This window comes from Ornithodoros turicata, chromosome 5 (genome assembly GCF_037126465.1).
Source record: "Ornithodoros turicata isolate Travis chromosome 5, ASM3712646v1, whole genome shotgun sequence".
Classification (NCBI taxonomy): Eukaryota; Metazoa; Arthropoda; class Arachnida; order Ixodida; family Argasidae; genus Ornithodoros; species Ornithodoros turicata.
In genome coordinates, this window is record NC_088205.1 from 82,514,136 (window position 1) to 82,538,129 (window position 23,994).

At 45.8% G+C, this 23,994-nt stretch overlaps 1 protein-coding gene across 1 annotated transcript; it reads left to right on the forward strand.

Annotated features, from left to right (window-relative positions):
- The first annotated feature begins 704 nt into the window (after positions 1-704).
- On the forward strand, positions 705-23,963 carry LOC135396258 (glutamate receptor 2-like). The gene is made up of 17 exons (XM_064627281.1): positions 705-880; positions 12,257-12,397; positions 16,333-16,578; positions 16,738-16,979; positions 17,758-17,901; positions 18,047-18,247; positions 18,309-18,416; positions 18,489-18,623; positions 19,188-19,376; positions 19,462-19,811; positions 20,023-20,170; positions 20,652-20,717; positions 20,784-21,010; positions 21,823-21,943; positions 22,010-22,141; positions 23,502-23,576; positions 23,666-23,963. Exons 1-17 carry the CDS (start codon positions 799-801, stop codon positions 23,711-23,713), a joined length of 2,655 nt encoding a protein of 884 aa, XP_064483351.1. The 5' UTR covers positions 705-798; the 3' UTR covers positions 23,714-23,963.
- Positions 23,964-23,994: the final 31 nt, after the last annotated feature.

Here is a 23,994-nt window from a genome sequence, read left to right on the forward strand (position 1 = left end):
TATGAATCTTCTTTAGTTTCACGAGTGTGTTCAAGGCCTTTCACCTACCCGTCCACCCCTATTGCACTCGACTTTCAGTACATTGTGCTGCCTGGGGTAGACCAGACGACAGACGATGTCGGCATTCCCTCCACCCAGCAGTACAAAGCGTGGGCGCGCACTCATCCGAACGAGAGAGGGCGACAGCGAGAGGAGGAGAGAAAAAACCGGCCGCACGAAAAACGGAACTCTGCGGGTCGCTCGAAGATTGTACATTTTCCCAACTAAATTTATGCTGGAAAACAGACTTTTGCGCATTAGTGACCCCAAGGTTGTACTCTACAACTTCGCAGTTAAACCATCAACCTATTTTCGCTAATTAAGAATATTAATTATGAAAGTTAATTGAAGCTCACACTAGTTACTCGCGCAATATTACCTTCAAGTAGGCCACACTGCGAATAAGGATATGCAGCGACTGTTTCGAAGGAAAAAAAAATGATCCACGAATTTCACAAAATTTTGGTCCGTTTCTCGCGTGACGCACCCTGCATATGGGGCGAGAAATGTCCACCAACTTCTGACGCCCTGTCAAGCAAGGACCCACCGTCCTTCGGACACATATTTTGTGTTCCATTCAGCACATGTGGCGGACAAGAAGGGCGCGTCTTCACGCCACGTGACTGGCGCTTCCTCCTCCCCCACCGGCATCCGTGTGTGTAAGCCACACATGTGAGTGTCTGAGTGAGCGAGCACGGACTTGTGCTCCTCATCCCTGGTTCTACTAGCAGTGCCCTTTTGACAGCGCGCGGGAGGAAAATGGCTTCTTGCTTGTCACTGCTTCTACTGCTCGGGTTTTGCGTCGCGGGCCCGGCTTTTGCCAAGATCCGTGTCCCTATAGGTACGTCGTTGACTCCTTCTTTGAAAAAAGACAACAGTTTATACTTCAGCATTCATTTACTTCGTTGCTGCATCTTTCCGTAACTCGGTATTTATTTATTTGCTCATGCTTACCTATTTGCTTTGAAGTATGGATAGCACCAGTTAAGAACTGTGGTTGAGATCCGACGGCTCGCTTGGCACGTTCTCTGAACATCGTACAATCACCAGTACGTTGTCTATTGGTCTTGGTCTATTGGTTTTCTATTGGTCTATTGGTCCCAAGGCGATGAGGGTATTGTAACAGCATCGTAACAGGTGATGGCGTTGCGATGTGGGTGTCGCGAGGGGAAGCGATCATTACTTGACTATCGCGAATTGAGGCTAACGGGGGATATGGCAAAAACTAGAATGAAAACTTTTCCTGAGGGATGTATGTCGGCCTAGCCCCCTGTCTGACTGGTAATGCTACAGGGAATTATTGCTATGCTACAAACTACGGAAGAAAAATAGACAAATGACAACAATCTGATACTGAGAAGCTGCTGTATGCAATGCATGACGAAAACCTCCCTGAGATTGCGGAACAAAAAGGGTCGCATACGTACACGAGTCCGAAGTGTTCTCGGGGGTTTTCGTCATGGATATATGCTATACCAGCTCGCTTGTTTCTTTTTAAATTTTTAAAAATCTATTTGATCATTAAGCTGTTGTTACCTGCCAAACGTGCTTGTTAAACTGGTCCCTTTTTAAACAAAGGTATAGCTTTCCTTTGAAGACACTCTCTCGTTTTATTTTTCTTCTTGTTTCCTGATGCTGGAGCGGATTCCTGGGAACATGACTCCAAGTTTGAAACACACACACACACACACACTGAAAGCGAATACCATATAGACATGGCATGCAAGGACAAGTTGCACAGGCGCTGTGTGCTGAGATTTTTATGCGCGCGCGTTAAGGGTCGCCAAATTATTGTTGCTGTTGTTGATTTTTATGTGCCTACATGTTTCTTTCCAAGCACCTACGTGTTTGTAAGTACCGACCACTAAGTGCGTTTCTTCCTACAATGCTCTACTCCAGACACCCCTGTAATATGCTTAGTTGAATATCGAAAACTTTCTTCGTGCTCTCGCCCTTGCAAAAAAAGAGAAAGAAACCAAAAGAAATATCAGTAAATGCTGCCACACTGCGTCACATGGGGCAACAGCCGTGAAGACTGCGATTTCAGTCGTATAATAGGCGAGGAATGAAACGGCTTTCAACTGCCTCGAGGCATCCCCAAATGGTCCCTCCTCGGAGATCATCGATGAGGCGTGACGAACCCGTTAACAGTGCCTTCCAGGAACTTTTTTTTCTCTTGGGGGGCTTCTTTTTTGCCTTTATATTCGCTTTCTAAAGTCGAGGAAGTATTCGTTATCTTTCTTTTTTTTTTTTCCCGGCTTCTCGAGAACGAACTACAAGTTGCGCGCTTGTCACTTGCCTTTCATGTTGCGGTTGACCAGTCGATCCAGAGATAATCTGCCATGTCACGAAGAACTTGTTGTTCATTACTCTCTCATATATCGTTAACTTTTGCGCAATTTATCGGAGACGACTCTGCCGTGCAACTTTTTTTATCCACCATCTACGCCATTTTATCTATACGATCCTGCACGTGTACATATTGCAGACGTCACGTCCTGCAGACGACAGGTCGCTTTCTTTTTTTTTCTGCGCATATTCGCCGCAGCACTTATGTAGAACGTAGGCAAGAAATTCGCAGGCACTGCTCTGGAGTTTCACAGAGACACAGAGAAGACATGCATCCTGTGTATTCATTGACTGCATGACACGTAGGGCTTATGTGATTTCAATTCGGCCGACTAGATTTGCGCGTCCTTGGCAGTGCGCCATCGTTTTGAGCAATTGCACGCAGACGACATGTTTTCACCGATGGAATAACTAGGCATGCCTCCTTCGATGCACGTCTATAACGTATGCGTTTACAGAACGTGTATACGCCCCGATCGAAAAATCTGCATGTCGCCCTGCCAGACAAAAACAAGAAGATGGGGCCTGAGTTACTCAGCAGTAAGTGTGTCCGGACAACACGCTGAACCTCTTAACGTGTGCGCCAATGTTTATCAGAGCAGAGAAAGCTTTTATGGCTCACATCTGACACCGACCCTGACAGTTCTGTCAAAGCGCCCCCGTGGGGGATATCTTTATTCCAAATACACATATACTGTACTTCCGAGGGCTTAACAGGCTGCAAAAGAAAGAAGAAAAAAAAAACAGAAATAGAGAGAGAGAGAAACAGAAAAAAATATATGGTTTGAAGATAACAGGTTCGTGGTGGTCTGAAACTGCAAATCGAATTGTGGCCTGATAGCTCTGAAGCTCCTCAACTCAAAAACCTAATCTCTTTCATAATGCATTTACATATACCCGCTCATTATCTCGAACCGATCATAACTGAACAGGATTCAGATACGTAATATGTTGCGGACCACCCGATCTGATAGAAATCCAACCCAGAGGGAAAAAAAGGAAAGAAAAGAGAAAAGGAAAAAGGTGTCATGTATGACAGACCCGTGCCAGTAGTTGAGAAACTGAGGTGAAAAGAGGATGCCACGAAGAGGGCGCCACTGTTTGAGTATAGCTGCAGGCCCTGAATAGCTGAAAAGAAAAAAGGAAACCGCAGTACCACGTGATTTAGTTGCCTGATATGCAAAAGCCAAAAAGACGTCCGAAGATGCACATGGTTCTAGTTGCAGACGACGCCTTTGTCGTCTTCCAGTCCATGCAAGAAGTGTGATCTGCGCCACCTAGTGTCGATAAAACGGCATATATGCAGGCAAGTTGGTGAACACAAATGCTTCATGGTAAATAAGCCTGAGCACTGGGCGAACGCTGAGAACAACACGACAAGACGGCTCAAAGTTACCTAGGTTCGGCCACTTAGTCGTCTCCGTACATATAGTGTCGTCTGCTGAAAATTACCTTTCGGCGTCCTGTCGTCTGCGATGGAAGCACCGCACCAGATACACGCAACTCTGCATTCCGAAAGGACGTTCCATCGCGTGGATATCCCGCAGCTGTTCATCACTTACGGGGAAACTTCTTCCTTAGTCACTTGAGCAGAAAGGCTGTCCCTTGTGCCTTCACGCTATAATTAGTGTCGCAGACTACTTCTGAGGCTGTCGCGGACGGTTGCGATTCCCAACACGCGCTTTTTTTCAAATATGCTCGGGCTATACAGAAAAGGCATGATGAACGCGTATTTAGGGCGTTCCTTGTTTCAACGAAGAGCTTGCACCTACTAGGAAATGGTAATCCAGAGACAACTGGTGCATGTTGACGTAGCGTAGCCAAGAAATGCTTCCATCCCTTGACAACAACTGAAGACCACTAATGTAGTACTTCCGTTTAAAACAAGATGAGAGGGCAGAGACTACATAATACTACAAAGTGTAGTTCAAGACTAGTTGAAAGTATATCGATAAAGGAACACAACCATCGAAAAGTAAGAACCCGCTGAAGGTATATAGCAGTCAAGGTCGTACTTCGAGTTGGTTTGCTTGATCAGGCTCTCTCAGAACAAGCCTCGCTTGATTGGTCGACACAAGTTTGCTGATATAAAAGTTTTTGTGTGTGACACGCTGAATTTTTTCACGATTTCTTTATCTCGGCTTCATTTTTGTCTTTTTTTTTTCATCCAGACACTGAAGAAAATTGACTGCACGACACATTGAGCCTCCTCCCTTCCAAATAACCCTGAACTCCGCATCCATGCGCGCATTTGTCCGCTCAATTCTTCCACTTTGCTAGTTCCACACGAATTGGCCCGCGAACCCTCTCTCTATCTTAGCACAATGTCGAATGGATCACGCAAGGGACGCACGACCATCAAAATCGCATTGAACCGGCCGAACAACAGACGGTCATGTTCACGACGGTTTCTCGGACTACACAGTATAAAAATATCTCCTTCCACATGAACCTCCGAGCCGTTTCTCGCGTGCGATTTTAGTCCCTTCTGTCTGTTGTTCGGTCGTAAAAATCGTGACGGTGAACGTTGCATGACCACCAGGGGGCGGGCACCAGATGAAGCGTGGCCGCAATCTATTCCTAGAAGCAAAGAAGGGGCCAAGAAGGCGAAGGTGCCGAAACGTCTTGCCGCCTCTAGGGTGACGGGCCCGTCGCCCTACGACGATCAATTTTATGGGGGGGAAACTTGCTTTGGGATAATTAGGGTAACGGATCGGTGACAGTGCTTTTTTTTTTTTCGTAAAGTTTGCGGTGCCTTTTGGGGTTCGTAAGTATCTTGTAATAATTGATTCAATTCAGTTCAATTAATGACTTGGCGTAGGCACCACAAGTAGGTTGAGGGGCTTGAGAGGATTAAAAAAAACGTTTGCGACGGGGACTTATTCCTTGATAAAAAGAAAAAAAAAGACCGTAAGAAAACGAACTGTGTTCGACGATTTAAATGCTCGCGCAATATTTCGACAAAAATATCGATAAAAAGAAATTATAACATGTGCTGGAAAAGGTGAAGTCTGATGAAGCCTCCTCGTGTATATCTTATTGCAGTATACCTTTTCCAGATCTGTGAATCGGACAAATATTGTATAATTCGCGTAGTACAACCTCGTGAAAAATACTTTGTACAGTTCTGTTATGTCCAGCGTCTGCCGCCGTCCGATCCGACACGGACAACTTGTAGAAAAGAGACAGAAAACAATCGACAGTAGAACAGAAAAGCAGGAACGACCGATTTCAGCATGCCCAAATTTTTGAAAAATTTCTTGGCAACATATTCCTCGAGCATGAGCAGCGACAGAGGGAGGGGACGAAGGCTGTGACCTTGACAATGGCAAAATTGGTAAACTTCCTGCTGCGCCACATGTTGAAAGGTACGAAAAAAAAAAAAAAGCGAAAAATAAAAGCAAATGAGCTGAGGAAGTGAGGCCGGTGTCGAAACCGGAGCCCGGGAGAGGTGACTGTCCCGATCCATCTTTCCCCGCGACCGGCAGGGGGAGAAGCTGTCAGCTACAACGATGGGGATTGGAGGGCACCTCCATTGACAGACACACAGTTCTTATTTCAACGGGGAATGAAAAAAAAAAAGTGTCTCCGAGAGAGGTTTCCTTCCACTGAGGGCAGTTTTACGCAGTGAATGTGCTTTTCCAGAGGTGACGGGACCCTTAAATAAGGGCACTTCACGTGCGTGCGTTGATGGATGATGGATATCGCTTCCTATATATTGAGGATGTGTCTTCCATTTATTTGAAGGACGACCAGATGGCCTATGTTCAATTCAGTTCAATTTATTTTTCATCCCAAGGATGTGGAGATGGAAAAACAAAAGTTCCCATCCCCGAAGCTTACACGTGAAACTAGCGCAGACAGTAATAACAAAAATAATAATGCCCAGTTACAATACATACTTATGCATGGGAAAACATATCAACATTCGGGAGATGACTGCAGCCCGAGAAAATAAGATTGTTCCATGTTCAAAGAGTCTATTTAAGATAAAAGGTAGACCGTGTACGAGAGGGATTGTTGACCACAATTTGCTCGCAAATGCGGAAAGTTTCATTTACGCATTTGCCGAGTATTACATGGGAATTCATTTGCTTGTAATGTAAATAGATAACAAAATTTAGGCTTTTTTGTACGTATATATTGAGCGATGCGTTATATAGATTTAATACACTTCTAAATATGCCTTAACGGGGTCACAATACCCAATATGAACCACCGCACGAATTATCTTATTTTGCAAAAGTAGAAACCTATTTAGATTACTTTTAGCCGTCGAACCCCACAATAAATGACAATGGTTTATATATGAGACATAAACAGTGAATGGTATACAGTAGAGCTTGATTCGAAAAGAAAACGTGTGTCTGTGCCTAGCAGTCATACCAAATACTTTACACAACGTGTTCATCCCAAAACAATTGTTCGCTAAAGATGACACCCAAACATTTGACGGACTTTACCATATCAAGAGGATTGTCGAGATATGTTATCTGTCGATGTAGAGTCTAATGCTGTTATTTTTTGGTCGGAAAATGATTACCTTAGTTTAGTACTATTAATGCGCAAAGAATTTAACTTAACCCAGGTCGAGGTTCGGAGCTCAACAAGTACGTTTGGACCGCCGCGGTGCTTGAAAAAATCCCAATTGACTTCCATTCACACACTTGATTAGATCGAATTTATTTTTAATTAGCGAGAGAGTTGCAGAAAAAGGCACCGTGTAGAATCATTTGCGAGCTTCTAAGATGTCATGTTCATAAATATACGACGTACAGAATATATCAGCCGATGAATAATAATACTGGGATCTTAAAACCCGAATGCTGCACCCCTGAATAGAGACCTCGAAAGTGAGGACATCGTTTGGCAGCCAGAATGTTGTTTTTTCGTGTAGCGCACAATAAATAATATCATGGCGGGGTAATGTTCAAGGTGCACACAAAAACCCACGCTTCATCTAAAACCATCTGGTGTGCTCAAATCCAACTGCTACAACTTTCATGTTTCAGGATATTCGCTGTGGCCTGTTCAGGTTACCCCTCGTATATAGCCGATTCGCGTACTTGAGAAGGCACCTCGACAGGCTCGAACCACACGAACACGAGCACATAAAGATGGTCTGCTATGCAATGTTCTGGCAAAAAAAAGAGAAAAATACGACGTACTGACGGTGTTATTCGCTGTTCCTGACAAACTGTCTGTTGTGAGACTGTCTGCATTGGATTGCACGGTCGACTCCGCCCAAGTGACTCACGAATCCGTGGCAGGTGCAAGAAAGGCGCGCAAAGGCCATCGGGCAGACGAAGCAAGCGTGGGCTCTTGTTTCGAGAGGACCTTTTGCCCTCTTACAATATTCAGTTGCTCGGCTTGAATGGGCACGTATACCGCGAGCTTCATATATACGTGCACGATGACCCCCGCGGTTAATTGTCTGGAGATTGAGAGGTATTGAAGTGTGCACACCTGGCACTGATGAACCGGCTGTGCTCGGGTTGCGTAATCGGTTAGAGCAATTGACCAGAAAACCGTTATCTATGATGCGACTAAAGCTTGCGTGATCGGGAATTGTTTTGTGACATGAACGCGTGTCAGTGTTCGGCCTTACTCCCTAAAGAGACATATGGGCTCCGAAGAGAAATGGGAAAGTACTGCGGATGAGGATGGCAAAAAAAAAAAGAAAAAGAAAAAAGAACCCATCCTTTAAAGAGCCCGTCTGGACCCAAAACATAGCTTAACACTGTCCCGTGCTTTCTTGTGACGCTTAGAAATCGACCACCGCCCCTTTACCATAGGCAAGACACTGGGCCCCTGGTCCGGCAGCGTTCATATGCACCAAGGTATCCATCACCTTTGGGATTTCCTGTCATCAACAGGCCTCTCCACCCTGCTTTGATCACGTGAATTCTCACCTCCATCATCGTCTCTCACTATCTACAAATGGCACTGGGGCAGCGCCCAGCCTGCTGGCCGGCATCAGCTCCATCTCATCATCGTCTACAGAGACGATGTGTGTGATGCTTAGTCATTGTCGGAAATATTTCCGTTAAATTCGCGGCTAATTATTTCTAATTGAATTTAATATCCTGCGCATCCGTCGCTTTCATGTCACTGTCAGTATAGCTTCGGATTTTCCTTAATTTCGCCACGCAATGAAGCCACCGGTTACAAAGCTTGTTAATTAGGATCTATTGTACCGGATCAATCTACACGCAACTCGCAGTGGAATGCAACCCTATATACCGGTAAAAAAAAAAAAAAAAAATCGGTCAACGGCTGTTCCTTTAAGCTTGCGTATTATGCATGCTGATAATCTGAAGGGGAACTGTACAAGAACCCCTTCTTTCGCAGCGTTGTCGCGGGCGATTTCTCTAGCTGGAACTGCGAGCGGCCAAGCAGGCCAATTGATTTCCAGCCTCCCGCTTTAGCGATGAATAATTCAGCGCTCGCTAGCTTCGTCGACTCACGTGTGTGGTCCAGCCGTGGCGTTGATGTCTCACTTGGGACACAGGGTTGCCTTCTTCACATGTATAGGGTCTGGGTGGTCTATACTCTCGAGCAATGCCGTGGGCTGTTGGCAACACTGGTCTGGGGGAAGACGGTCAACGGGGAGATCCGTCGCTTATTATGACATAATTAGATGCTTTCAGTTTTACCCGTTTATTCCCCCCCATTGTCGAATTGAGGGAGGGAGGGGGGCAAGGAAGAAGGATGCGGCTTGACGTGCAGACCGGGCCCTACTGTGTAGGCGGAGGCAACGGCGAAAATTATTCGCAACACTCATGGCGAATAGGCCATTTGCAAAAGTTCCAGGGAGCAGCGCGCGCCCTGCGAGGGCATGCCGGGAAATGCTGTGCAAAACGACAGCGACGGTGCTACGACGACGACGACGACGACGATCGGAGACGAGAGCAAATCTCTTGTCGTTTTGCACAGCATTTCCCGGCACGCCCTGCTCCCTGGAACGTTTTCAAATGGCCTATTCCGCGGGGGGCGGGGGGGGGGGGGTGAATATGTTTAATAGAGTGAAAGAAAAAAGGAAGAAAGAAAAAAGGAAATGTCATCCAGGCTATTGCAAGCTTGCTATTCCGAAAAAGAGAAATAAAGAAAGCGCAGTGTAGTGTGCTGGAGCATGTGGTGGGTTGAGTGCATAGAAACGAACGAAGAGTGTATACGGAAGGGGGCAAATGAAATGAAATGCGACGCATGTAACACTGAAGCGACCAATACAGGTTTTCCGCACTACGACGACCAGTTGAACTCGCCATATTACAGAGCACAATACATTATATGAACACAAGCAACACTGACCACCACTATAACGCTGCACATATATTCACGCGTACGAAGTGAAAGTTTTTCGACTGTCACATATCCAACTCGGTGCAAGTAAGTAATAATAATAATTCTGGCCTTTACGGGATAACTGCGATCATGAGCGACACCACAATCGCCGAAATTTCAACAGACGGCACACAACATTTGACGTCCCTCGCGGAAGACGGCGTGTCTGAGCAACTTGTACCCTTCTGCCAAGTTGTCCTCAACCGGGTTTGAACCCGCGATCTTAGGATCAGCAGGCGGACACGCTAACGACTGAGCCACTGAGGGCTTTTTTTTTCTTTTCCACCTTTTATTAACAAAACACACAAGTACACACAAGTACAGGTACGTCACACGGTTGCAACGCCGAGGGCCATTACAAAACGTCTAAAGAGAAAACTGAATACCTTTTGAATTTGTACATAACGATTTTACAAGTACGTAAGGGCATCAGACAATGTTTCTAACCAATCTGGCAGCTCTAAACATCGCATAAGGCACAGCTAAGTTGAGATATTTCTATCTTAAAGTATTTCATAGGAGGCATTAACGGTTCTTCGTTCCTGTAGACCAGGGCACGTATATGCCCTTCTGCGCGAGCCATGCCTTGACAGGTAGCGTTGACGTATGAAGTTTGTAAAATAATGTCTTCGTGTTTGGTTTGAGCCCCTGAGCCACTGAGGGCGGCGTGCAAGTAAGGAATCTAATCTAGTGGGTGCAACAATATACTTATTAAATTAAGGCAATTGTCTTCCGAAGTTCTTTTCGTGAAATTCGCGATTAATATATACTTTGGGCAAAAAGATTTGCTGATTCTGATTGAGGCAACGTATTTTTTTTTTTTGTTAACCTCCTGGCTATCGTAAGGATGGTGGCTCCTACTTGATTTTAATTGAAATGGAAATAAAATTGACGCGCTTTGGCTCTCGCGTTGATGGCTGTAATTCTCTCCCGCTCTCTTCCTTTTCTGTTTTCTACGCAAACCACTGTGTCAACTCACGGCTATAGGGTGCGTGCGACTGTTCTGGAAAATTACGCTTCCACCCGACATTACCCTGAAGGTGAATCTATCACGATATCAATTCATTTTTCCGGCACAGATGTTGTGGGAGTGGTCTGGTTTGGTATTGAACAAAATCACGTTTTTACATTTTTTCCCGATAAAGCCTCGATGCATAAATGGCACCCAATTACTGACTAAAAGGCGGATCCAACTGGTTATCTCTGTAATCCGTTGAAGCCATTCTGCCGCGAAAGACTCAGAGAGACACGTCCAGCAAATTCTGCAATACCTCATTTCGGAAAAACCTTCGCTGTCACGTTTCGTCCAACGGGTCCACATTCCAGTTCAGTTTCGTATTCCTTCTGCAGCAACTCATGACTTCGTATATGGCTGTCATAATATCTTCCGACCCCCATCTTGCTTTCGACACAACAGATATTCTAAAGAATACGGGCTGGCGACGAAATCAATGCCTTCGTATAAAGAAGGGTGAAAAATAGGCCGGCGGATTCGCATTACCGGCTAATGGCGTCGACATATTTGTATAGTACAACAACTCATACTGTTCGAGAGCCATGGCACGCAAGGAGAGAACGAACATGTGCCGTGTCGCATTACAATTCCAGTTGGTTTTGCTTTCTTCGCTGTCTCCTCGCTTTGAAACGACAGCTCTCAGGTTCGCGGAACATATGCAGCACGATCTCAATCAATAAGCCTCACTCGAAGAATAAATCGAATGTCACAACAACACCGAATAGGACTATATAGTCTGGAGTTTTGCTCGTTAACCTCAAGAAGGTGTGTTTGCCTATATTGCACTTTGCTTTCGTGTAGCTTGTCATACGATGGACGAATGAACGGATATATTGTCTCACGTCACGCAATAAGGCTCGTCCCTGTATTCGTGGAATGTGTTCGTGCGAATGAAACGAAAGAGTGGACTGACAGAACCTGTATTTCCACATATGTTTTCGCCATGCACAGATCAAATTCTAATAACAGCAGAGCTGTAAGACACACACACTTTGGGGCCGTGCCCAATGAAATTCTGTGCCCAGAAGCCAATCCGTGTTTCGGGTTTTGCGGGAGACCGCGTTATAATAAACAATGGTGGGTTAAAACGAGGTAAATATTTCGAATTATTAGTGACAAGTCCGGAGGTGACGTTAAGTTCACTGTCCTCGTCGTGGTGGTGCGTGGCGGCGGCGTGCTATTTCCGAGCGGTCTGCCTGCCTGCCGGTATGTCGGCATGTTGTCCGGAGAATTGTGCGTCTTGGGCCGTCTTCACAGGGAACTGTGCCGACATTGTGTGTCCTCGTATACTATGAAATGAAATAAGGTTTATCCGTTTCCGCGTGAATACATAAAGTCACAATGATGAAAAATGTTATAAATTTTATAAAATTGAGTCGAAAAGGAAAATTTGATCTAATCTTTTAATCATGTTGTCCAATTATTAATTTTAACGTCTCATTATTTTAACATTACTTCTCACACCTTCAGTGACAGGGGTGGTGAACAGTACAGGTTGTTTCATTTCAGGTGCGGTTCTGCTGAAGGGCCAGGAAGAAATTGGCCAGGCTCTTCGCTATGCCTTTCGAAGATTCGAGTCTCAGCATTTTGAGCCGCATCTCGTCACGGACGTCATGGACGAAATGGACTACGTCGAACTCAGCTCCAGAGGTACGGCTTCGTTCATTTCTGTTTTTCTTTTCGCTATCATAAACTATACACTCTAAGGAAAAAATGTAGAATTTATTCCTACCCAAGCTGGTAGAACTACAGTACTTCTACCATTTCGGGCCAATCCACGCGAGGGTATAAGCGGCGACGTCCCTTTCCCTTGCTCCTCTCTCTCTCTCTCTCTTTCTCTCTCTCAAGTTTGCTCTACGAAAAAAAGGGTAGAATTTCCTACTCAAGCTGCTAGAACGACAGTTTCTACCCTGCAGTTATACCCAAAACGTGAAGTTGGTTTAAGTAGAAATGTTGTTGCAATACAGCTCTACCGAGTTGGGTAGAAAGTTATACTTTTTTTTTTTTTCTTAGAGTGTAGGATATCGGAGATTGCCGTCCAGGAAACATTGACAAAACCCGACGCATGCGAATTTGTTAACAGAAAGGGACGTGACAGCGGCCATCGCAGGAGTTGCGTCAGTAGTACGTCATTAGTACGTCAATAACTGGTGGCTTTACGTCGTATATAACTGTATAGCTATAGTGATATAACTATATATAACTATAGTGATATTATGATCATATATGATCATAATATCATTATTATTATTAGGTTTTGATGTAGCGATGGAACGCTTTGTGACCCCGAAAAGACGAGGGGTCGTCATCCAAAAGAAATGTGCAAGACACAAACACAAGTGTCTCCCTTTGTCCTTGTCTGTTCTTCCTGAGTAGACTCTTTGTGACCCCTAAAACTGTCTAATGAAACACTCCCTGCTATAATGGGTCCGAATGTTTTAGTTCTACTGATCATCACTGGCATCTTTTGCGAATGACAATTGTTTTAAGCTCTACGCAGCTCTACGAACGAATGGCGTTCAGCGTGCAAGTGACATTCAATTTCTCGGGAGTCTTGGACGACTCTGCGTTGCAGAACGATTCATGCCCAAACCAAGGATATACGTCCTTCCGCTTCGGATGTTAGCTTCAGTTGCACGCACACACCAGTCCCCCAGGCTGCTGTCACGCCAGCCTGGTCCTTACGAAACCAGGTGTTCCCAGATTCGAATTTAAACACCGGACTTGTATATAGCGCGGCACACTATATGGCGGTCCCGAAATAGACGCAGACCCCGCATTCTCGTGGGGTGTCGGAAGGGAGGGATAAGACGTTTCGGAAAACGGTCCATCCTTCTATTCCGGGCGATCACATAGACGTCCCCTGTTTCCTTCGCTCGCCTCTGATTTATGGATGCGAGCCTATAATAAGAACGGAAAGGCCGTTATCTCTCGAATTGCTGGAGGAGATATATATCTTCATCTTATGGTATCCTTCATCGGGGGACCCTGGGAGCACATATCTGTGCGTCCGAGAGCTGAAGTAGATTTCGGATTATATTACGTCATTTTCAACGTGTGTGCGTTACATGATATCCTTATTCGAGAATAAAATAACGCAAAATAGAGGTCGCTCGAACGCCAGAGCCGGCAGAGGCGTCTTTCTTGGCCACATGTAACTTCAGAAAGTAGTCCTAATGTTCCGGTGGGATTATGTAGCAGCAGTTATGTACTGGACCGAATCGCAAGGAGGATTAAATTAGATTAGATAAGAAGTAGAAGGAGAAAAAAAAAATTGAAACGTAGGTCGGGCACTTGTGCGACCAGCTGTTCCATGACGCTTGATGTGTGAAAGCATTGAGTGAGTTGAACAATTACTTCAGCACATATGTTCTTGAGGGCCAGGGCACACAGCGCAGGCTGTTGGTGCTGCTTTGACCAGCGCCCCAGTACAAGGAGGAGTTTATCTTAAATATATCCATCCTTACGCGTGTCCGTATTCTCCCATATTGGCGCAGTTCATTATCATTAATTTATTTGTTGTTGTTGGGCGCAGTTCACGCGAAAAAAAAAATAATAAAAGCATCGAGCGGCTGCTCGACACAGCCCCTACAAGCAGCATCACTTGCTCACTCCAGGCCAGTCCACCAATGGGGAACGTCACCTGCTTCTGACGTCACATAGAGTTTCTCCGTCGCGCCGGCAGCGGTTGGGCCGCAGCAATCGCCGTCTTTTGGCTGCTCTTTTTTTTTTTGTTAATATCTCCGTTACGCTAACCAATGTTTGGCTCATACTCCGCACTGTGAATGTGTTAGCGAGCCCCCAGCAGGAATGCAATACATATGCGTACAGAGGTCTTGCGGATCTCTTCATGGTCTCTTTAATGTATGAAAGATAGTAGGGCGTACAGAACACTGAAGACCCCACAACGTCCAGTTGCATGTTTCGATTAAAGAATGTCGTTCGATGAAAACGCACAGAAATGCCACTGCTGGTGCTAATTTCGCAGACTTTTGCCTTCTGGGAAAGAGAACGAAGCCCTCATTACTCTCTCTACACATCTGTCACCCACTCGCGCGATGGGTAATACACAGCCAAGCGAAACGTCGCGGCGATTTTCTGCACGACTTCACCGTAACGATCGACCTGTCGACTTTTGTCTTGTCGCCCGCCTCCTTTATTATTTGCGACAGCGTCTTTATCAACGTGTCCAGACGCGAGCTTCTTGTCCCGCTTTATTGTCGCCGAGAGTTTCTTGCAGACGACAAATCGTACGTCGCACCGAGAGGGAATCTAATAAGTGGAACATGATGGGAAGTATAAGCAAGCCACATGTATAGAAATCTACAGAAATGTAAGCCTCCTTCGCCAGACAAACAGTGACGTACGTCGCTTTATTGAAAAAGCCTGTCAGACTAATCCTTTATTACCGGTTCTAACCGCGCGTCTCTAACCGTGCGTCTCGCCGACCACATACCACCAAGGGCCTCATTCGGACGGACAGGCTCTCTCTCCCTCCAAGAGTGTGGCAAGTGGGCACACTTGCCTTAGGCGTTACTTGAGTGTGGAAAGGAAGAAGCTGAAAGATGACTGCAATGACATCATGGACCAATTTTCATCCTTCTAGAATCCTTGATAGCCAGCTACCATAAGCGTACTGGAGCAGCCGGCCCAACGTAGAGTTGGGCCAACATATCCATTTTTTTTTCTACACCAACCAGCCAACCAATTTTGATCACCAAATGCCAGCAAGGAAGTTTCGTCTAGTGTCATCATTTGTCTCCATGTTTTAATTGACCGAAATTGTTACGTAAAACATAAAAAAAAATCAAGGAACATCAAAAGACGAACCACCGTCGTCGTCTGCGAGTAGCGAAAGAACGTACCCGCGTACCGAATGGGATAGTCTTTAAAATAAAGCGGAAAACGGTCCCGTATCTTTCTCAAGACCGATTTTCTGAAAAGCGTGTGTGCACTTTTTCGTTTAAAGATTCGGATCTATACAGGTTCCAACTTAGCTGCAATCATTTGCGAGTTCTTGAATTCGCAAAACGGCGAATCGCAGTAGCGGACGAATTCTGACTTTATAGACCACTTGCACCCCTACGTCATCGATTACGTTTCGCCGCCGCGCAAAGCATGCTGGTGGGCACCTGTCAACCTTGTCAGCCGTTTCGGCCTATCAGCAGACGCGTTTTTCCCGCTTCTTGCCAACCAGAGCAAAATATAACCTCGAACCGGTCTTCTCGGGACGCCACATGTTTGTAAACAGAAAGTGGTCTATATGTCCACGTAGAGAAGGAGGGAGAGGAGGCAATAACCGGACCTTCTGTATCCAGGTGGCGTTGTCTCGATGCGCGTCATTTGAGTGGATGACGTACGATGACTCTCATAGGACACGAATCCCACTCACGACCAATTTAATCCAGATTATCGTGTGTGTCCTCGCTTTTCTTTTGGGTGTCTGTGTTATTCCGTTTTTATCTTTCCTTAATCCGCTGTAAAGAAACTGAACCGGAGACTATTCGTGCCCCCAACCCCAGCTCAACCCTATTCAACCCCAATTCTTTTTTGGCAAATAAACTGTTATTTCTTACCTCTCGCAGTGTGTCAACTCCTCCACCGCGGCATCGTAACTCTGGTGTCACCTCCGGATTCCTTGTTTGCGCATCGTGCTCTGGTGTCCTACTCCAACACCTTTCACGTGCCATTGGTGAGCGGAGCGGCTTTGGAGTCTAGAAACGAGTCTCCGTTTGTAGTGAGCGTACAGCCCTACTCGGTGGCCGCCGCAACTAGTCTTCTGGAACACTTCCAGTGGCCATCCTTCCTCTACCTGTACGATTCGGACGAAGGTTAGTCCTTTCTTTTATTTTATTTTTTTATTTTCACGTGGTAACAGTTGCTCTAGGGCTCGCATTCGTTTGAGATGATTTGATGACGCGTCATGTCGATCTTCTCTTATGAAGCTGCAAAAGGAGTACACCGTGTCTGAGTAAAGTCTTTCCATGCAGGCTTGAAGAACCTGCACAGGATCCAAGACGGATCGCTGACGAAGAACTTTCAGGCGGAAAGAGTACGGAACGCAGCAGAAGCAGCAGCATTCCTTTCCAAACTGGGTCTCAAAGACTCAGAGGGTGTCCGTTACGTTGTCCTGGACACGTCGCAGGGACTGGCCCATGCGGTCGTCAATAAGCAGGTCAAGGAGACCATGAGCTTCACTGAGCTTCATACTCACTTCATTCTACTCAGACCTGTAAGTACCAGTATAAAGTACCGGTATAGGTATTCACTGAGGGGTGACTGTCGTATCACTCTTCGCCGCATCATGGATGTCACGTCACTGGGCAACTCACATGTTGGGCGCATTATCGTTGCAAGAGTTCCTTCCACCTCAGGGAGTTCCCGCTCCGGATACCGCGTAAAATGCCTCGTGAGGATGCTACGTTCGTTCGTGGGACGCGGCTCGCTTTTACTGGTCACCTCCGATATAACTTCCAACAGGGGTACTGGCCAAGCTCCGGGGGGGGGATATATGTTTATTATTTAAAAAGGGGGGAAACGTTAGCCTGCGCTACTGCGGCTTGCTATTCCCAGTAAAGAAAGAACAAAAAGAAAAACAAACAAAAGAAGAAAACAAACAAACAAGAAGCTGCTTTCACTGTGGTGACTCGGAAAATCTGAAGCACATCATTTATTGCACAGTCCGCCGCAGCGAAAGACAAAAAAATTGAAGGAGGAGGCATTCACTACTCGTTTAAGACAAGAACAGCTTGTCCCATTCGCGGCACTTGTGTGGAAGGCGATGAAGTTGGCCCCAGAATGTTTTAAGTGATACTTTTAACACTAATGGTCTTCGGAGGTCCTCGACATTAGATCATCGCTCTTCGCCAAGTGTAGTACTGAGCAAAGACGGAGTGTGGTCAATGGAACACGTTTACGAAGGAATATGCTGGCTCTAAACGAAGACTGACTGATACATCTTCATCTACGTCAATCCACTAAACGGTTTTACATCTCTTTGTTATGTCCAGGTAACTGACGACTTCTGGCATTTCCGAAGGCCGGGTCTAGGATCCGTAAACGTAACGGCGCTCGGATTAGTCGATCCGGATTTTCCACCGGCGAGAGAGTTCCACAAAGTCATGCGGAAGAGCAGCCCACACAAGAAAGTTTCTGTAAGAGTGCTGCATTCCGATATTACTGCATGTACCCGTGTACTATTGAATGTCGGGTCCGTATACCACGTTTGATGTCCACAGGACGTCTTCGACATCATTATGCTTGCATGTGTATGTAGGTACACATATCTTCTGATTGCAGTTGGACGCGTACCTTTACCACGATGCCGCCATTGTTCTGCTGTCTTCCTTCGCTAACTTACTGGAACGCAATCCGTCCGCATTTGAAGGAAGCTTGGAAGGAGATCACATCACGTTTAACGGATCACGTGGCATCGAGTGCTACACACGGCCAGCGACAACATTTCGAGAAGGGCTACGAGTATCAGAATCTCTGAAGCGAGTACGTTCTGTCTCTCCTCCTTTATGTATTGCGATAATAACAGATGCCAAACGTATTTAAGGTACATACGCCCGAGGGCCTAACGGGTAATCTCCAGTTCAACGAGTATGGTGAAAGAGTCGGCGTTGTCTTCCAAGTAATCAGCAGTACGTCAGGAGGAAGGCATAAGGTATGCACTTTCCCCACTTTTACTCTGTGACTCTTGCTGTACCCAGAACGCGAAACATCGTTTTGTTTCCAGATCGGCACCTGGTCTGACAAGTACGGTCTGTTGATCATTCAAGAACCCCAGGCCTTAGCACAGCTTTCAACCGAAGAGGGGAAATCTGCCGAGGGTTTGGAGCCAGGAAAGAAATTTGTTGTCACTAGCATCTTGGTGAGTACACTCCCATTTTTTAGATACGCGCAAATTTATTTCTACAAAGGCTGAGTGAGATCGACATCATATAGGACTCACAAGGCTAGCTATTTTTTCAGACCACATTGTAGTCAGTTGAATTATTCGCCACAAACAATATCAAAGACACAAAGACAAAGCTAATATTATTAACATCGTCGGAGAAGTACAAACCAGCGTCATGGCCATGTGGGTCTTTGGTGGTGCTCCAGGTTCATGATGAAGTAGGCCCAGGTCGCATACTAACCCCCCTGTCTTCCACTACTTCCTGTTGTCGTTCTCTTTCCATCTGCCCAAGTCTCTGCGCCCCTCATAGCCACATTTGCACAGCGGTGCTAGCACGGAACAAAAGAAGAAAAAAAAGAGTGAGAAATACAATAAGAAGATGGCGAGTTTTTTTTTTTTTTGCCGGTGGCTTAGCGGTGTATCAGTTGGTACAGATGGACCAGTATGAAGACCGATAAATTACTGCTAATATATAAGATAACTAGACGAGTACCATGACCAGACGACTGGGATATAGGGCTTGCCGACGCTTTGCAGACCGCACCATACTTGACGCTCAAAGAAGGCACCGATGACGAATACTACGGATACGTCGCTGACTTGGTTAAGGAACTCTCCAGCGTTCTGGGCTTCGAGTACAAGATCCGGGTTGTCAAAGACTCTACATATGGAAAACTCGATGCCAACGGAACGTGGAATGGACTCGTGGGCGAGATCATTAACAAGGTGATTAGCTTTTCTGGATTAACTTGCTTTGTTGCTTATTTTCTGAAATTGTTTTACTTGTCGTCCCTTTCATTATGATCTCCAGGAAGCAGACTTGGCCGTGGCGGATCTCACGATCACTGCAAAACGCATGGAGGTTGTTGACTTCTCCCTCGCGTTCATGGTGGACAGCCTTGGAGTTATTAGCAGCTCCTATGGCTCCACATACCAACCGCCACGCTCCTATTTCTTCTTGATGGCCTTCTCAAGAGAGCTATGGTTGGCGATCCTCTGCGTCCTCGTAGCCTTCACCATTCTGTCCTTCCTGTTGAACCGCTTGACTGGAGGACCGGATCGTGTCACGCCTCGCGCCGAATACCACCAGTCGACACTTTGCGGGAGTTTTTGGTTTTCCACGGGGTCATTCTTTTTGCAGAGCACTGGAACTTACCCCAGGTGAGTGTATATAGGTACGTCTTGTCACCAACAAGGCCATAGCTGCGAGAGTCACCGTGATCTTGTCTCTATTTGATCTGTCACCGCCTTACCTTGTAGCGGTTTCAGAACGTGTGAGTTCCTCGCAGAACGAAACAACAGTTGCTTTCGTCTCGAATAAGATTCGTGTACGACTACGTGACTCTCGCTTACAAATGACAATTGATTTCAGGTCCGCGTCTTCACGAATCCTCACGTGCTTCTGGTGGTTCTTTGTGCTGCTGGTAGTCGTCATCTATCTGTCGCAGATGACAGTTTTCCTACTGGACAAGTACATTCATCTCAAGCCGGACGCTTTCAGCGGTGAAGAGTTGCTGCAGGTTAGCGAAATACAGGCGCCGTCAGACTTAACGTGAGCGCGTTGCCTGCGCAGACGGCAGCGCCGCGTAGCGCTGGATGCAGCACAGCCTGTGCGTGAGCGTGAGTGCGAAGCCAATACTGATAGTAGGTGCGATAACCGCTGAACTGCTTTCGTCACGGGCTTCGTGCCTCAGATCAGTCCTGGATCTACAATTCGGACGCGTCCTCAAACCCCGAGTCTAACGTACGTGCTCGCGCATTACGGTTAAGTCTGATGGCGGCTGTACGTCCCAGTGCACATCGTTTCCACTTTGATACGTCATTGTCTGACCGCACTGTTCGTGGACTCCCAAAGTGGTAAAACTGGGTTCCTCCTTGATGAAGTTCTCTTCCTCATTACCCGTATCACAAGTTCATTACTTCAGTTTGAAACTACTATGCCATAAGGCAAACATATTTAGGAAATGAAGTTGCTTTTCTTTTCCTTATTTTTTGTCTCAGGAAGTTTTATCCGGTCAGCGGGACGTCAGTGTGCTTCAGTCAGGATCAACCCACAACTTCATCGAGGTGAAAAGAACCACTTGCTTATCTGCATCTTATCTGCTCTCTTCTCACTCGCTTTCTCGTTCGCAGTCATCGCAGGAGCTTTTCTTTCGGAGATTGAGTCCTCATCTCACGTTTGTCCCGTCGTCGTCCCAAGGCTTCGAGCGCGTCAAGGACGGCGGTGGTCATCATAGCTTCATCGGCGCAAGCTCAACGCTCTTGGAATGGACGAAGGAGAACTGCCACGTGGTCCATCACCGACTGGTCGACGACTACGCCCGCTACGGTATTGCCTTTAGCAAAGGATCGCCATACAGGTGCTTTGTTTTCTTTAAATATGTTAAGTCGCATATGGAAACCTATCTATGAAACCGACACCACAACATGTTCGCCATCTGCCGACTATCTACCGTACTTGGCTATTTTTTTTTTTTCGTTCGAAAAGTGCTTGCATAAACTAATAAACGAATTTTAAAGAGCAGCGCTGCTTCCGCAGCTGCGGAGGCTCCGGCGGCGTTACGTCACTTTCTAACCCGAGGTGTGAGAGGGCGACGCTCAGAGGAGGAAAGGCGCCGTCCGGACGTCCCGAAATTTTGCGGCGCCCGCACTGCCGCGCGGCATTCCTTTTCTCAACGCCGTGTTCTGATTGGTTCTTAGGGAGTGACGTTTTCTCGTTTTTCCAGAGAGGGAATTCCGGCATACTCTCAACATCCGGCGTCCGCTCTTGTCATGTATTTTGTGGAATAGTAGTCAAACTATGCCACTATTTCGCGTGGGATTTTCGATACCGTGGTCAGTGGTCCACTAGGAACAAATTAATGACGTTACAGTTTCGAGATTGACTGGAACGGATGCGACCATCCTTTAGTAAACGGATCATTGGAACGTAGATGGGTAGAAATCCAGCGAACCGGTAGAGATGTAGGAAGGGAGTTGCCTCAGGACAGAAGCCGCCGATATTTCGAACAGAGACTGTTCTTCTTCTTCATTGGAACGGATCTTCTATCCACTTTTGGCTTCCTTGTGGGTCTTTTAGAACGTTGATAAACATTTGGAACTTCGGCTCAGCTTGTGCATTCTCATTCTTTATTATCTTATCGCATTTTCTTTCCCCTTTCTGCCGCCACAGAGAAGCATTTAGCCGTGCCCTGCAGAAACTCCGCGAGAACGAGTTCCTATCGCAGCTCAAACACAAGTGGTTGGCACGGCAGGACAGCTGTACTCGGATCAAATTTTCCAAGTTATACACGGTGAGATAGATTACACGGATGTGATTGTAACCTTTCCAGCTGACTCGGGCGTGCTTGTTCTTGTAGGGTTCGCTAGCTCTGACGCTGAGAAGCACATCCGGAATGTTCTGTATAGTCCTTACCGGGTTCGTTCTGGCCTTGCTTGTGGGCTGCATCGAGTTCTGCGTCAGTGCTCGGAGAGAAGCGAGGAAAACTCAGGTATGAAAACTAAAACTAGCATAACTCGAACCACCCCGCCAGTAAGGTTTTGAATGTCCGGTGTATGGTGGATGGAAGAGAAGAAGGAAGGAAGAGAAGAAAGTACTAGATAAAAGTGTGGGACAAGCGACGTATGGATAGGGGGCAAGTTTGGGTGGGTTCTTGGGTGTCTTTTTTTTGTGTGTAAATATTTCTTAGTTAATTATGAATGCGCTAAGACTCATTACAATGACCTTCAGAACAACAGTGCTCACAGCAGACACGAGTTTACACGAGAATTCTGCTGCAAAAACTATATGTGTGATCGAGTTGCCTTGATGTATCATATATCCTGAGAATATTTGTTTACGTTTATATAACGTTTATTATGCTTTCGTTTCTCGTAATGCATATACAGGGTGTCCCAGCTAAATGCGAACAGATTTTTCAAAAATATATATATCACTTTTTTCGAGATGAAGTCAGCTGTAATGTAGTATATGCTGAAGAGGGCACCGTCAAACTCCTAAGGCAGTGTCCTAATTAACTTTCAATAATTAAATTTTTAATTATAAAAGCTACAAAGTTGTCCCAATGAGAACATCTGGTCCCTTTGGTCACCTGATACCGTAGCCGTTTTCAGAAAAATCCGTTCGATAGATCGTCCGCAAAAAAATTGTGAAGGAACACCATTTTTTTGTTTATTTTGTTCATTGCGCATCTTCGGAGACGCGTCTTTCCTTCACCCCCAATGTGAGAGGGTGAAAGAGCACACTATCGCTCCTTGTGTCCTGGAAAAAGATTAAAAGAAAACAGAAAATCCAACCCAAGGTAAGGGAAGTTCCGATAGCGTCACCCGATACATTTGTTTTTGTTTTGTTTCCGCAAGTTAAAGCTCATCTTCGACGCATGAGACAGCACTGTGCTCCTTCACCCTCTCACACTGGGAGTGAAGGGAAGACGCGCCTCTGGAGATGCGCAATGAACAAAATAAAGAAAGAAATGGTGTTCCTTCACGAATTTTTTGCGGACGATCCATCGAACGGATTTTTGTTCTGAAAACGGCTGCGGTATCAGGTGACAAAAGGGACCAGATGTTGTCACTGAGACAACTTCGTAGCTTTTATAAAAAGTTAATTATTGAAAGTTAATTAGGACATTGCCTTAGGAGCTTGCTGGTGCCCTCTTAAGGAGTGCGCTTCAGCATAGGCTATATTGCAACTGACTTCATCTCGAAAAAAGTGATATATATATTTTTAAAATATCTGCGTGCATTTAGCTGGGACACCCTGTACCTTTAATGTACTACAGTACGTTTCTCGTAATGCATATATTTTGAATAGAGCTGCATGTTTAGTTAAAAACATGTTCAAATTTACAGACTCCAGTGCGAGAGGTCATGTGGTTGAGGGCACAAAGTTCAATGAAAAGAAAAGGACAGAAAGAAAAATATCCGGTAAATTCCTGCAGATTTACTTGCTTCCTTATTAAATCGCCCGATGAAGATGAAAAGTCATTAGAAATCGACCATGATTCCAATTCTAGGTCAATGACGAAGAGCACAGTCTTCAGACGACGACAAACCACGATTAAAGTCAAGGAGAACCAAATAGATATGCACCTCAAAGTTACTGTCACCAATCTCCGTTTCTGATTGTCAGGCTGCCTCGAAGCTATTCGTTGGCGACACCACATCTTAGCCATCATCATCATCGTCATCATCATCATCATCATCATCACCATCGGGGAATGTCTATCGTCTGCTGTTTATGGCTGTCATGAGACTTCATTTTATTTTAATGCGTATCTTTCTTTTCTCTTTTAAATAAAACGTTCTTTCGAAGACAGTTTTATGTCATTGCCATACGGTGTAT

What these genes read in the sequence shown, in the direction of transcription:
- LOC135396258 (XM_064627281.1), top strand. Translation starts at nt 799, where the DNA reads ATGGCTTCTTGCTTGTCACTGCTTCTACTGCTCGGGTTTTGCGTCGCG. An exon ending in CGTCGAACTCAGCTCCAGAG is followed by an intron (nt 12,398 to 16,332) that starts GTACGGCTTCGT and finishes TACCTCTCGCAG; the next exon opens with TGTGTCAACTCCTCCACCGC. An exon ending in AGCAAAGGATCGCCATACAG is followed by an intron (nt 21,011 to 21,822) that starts GTGCTTTGTTTT and finishes CTGCCGCCACAG; the next exon opens with AGAAGCATTTAGCCGTGCCC.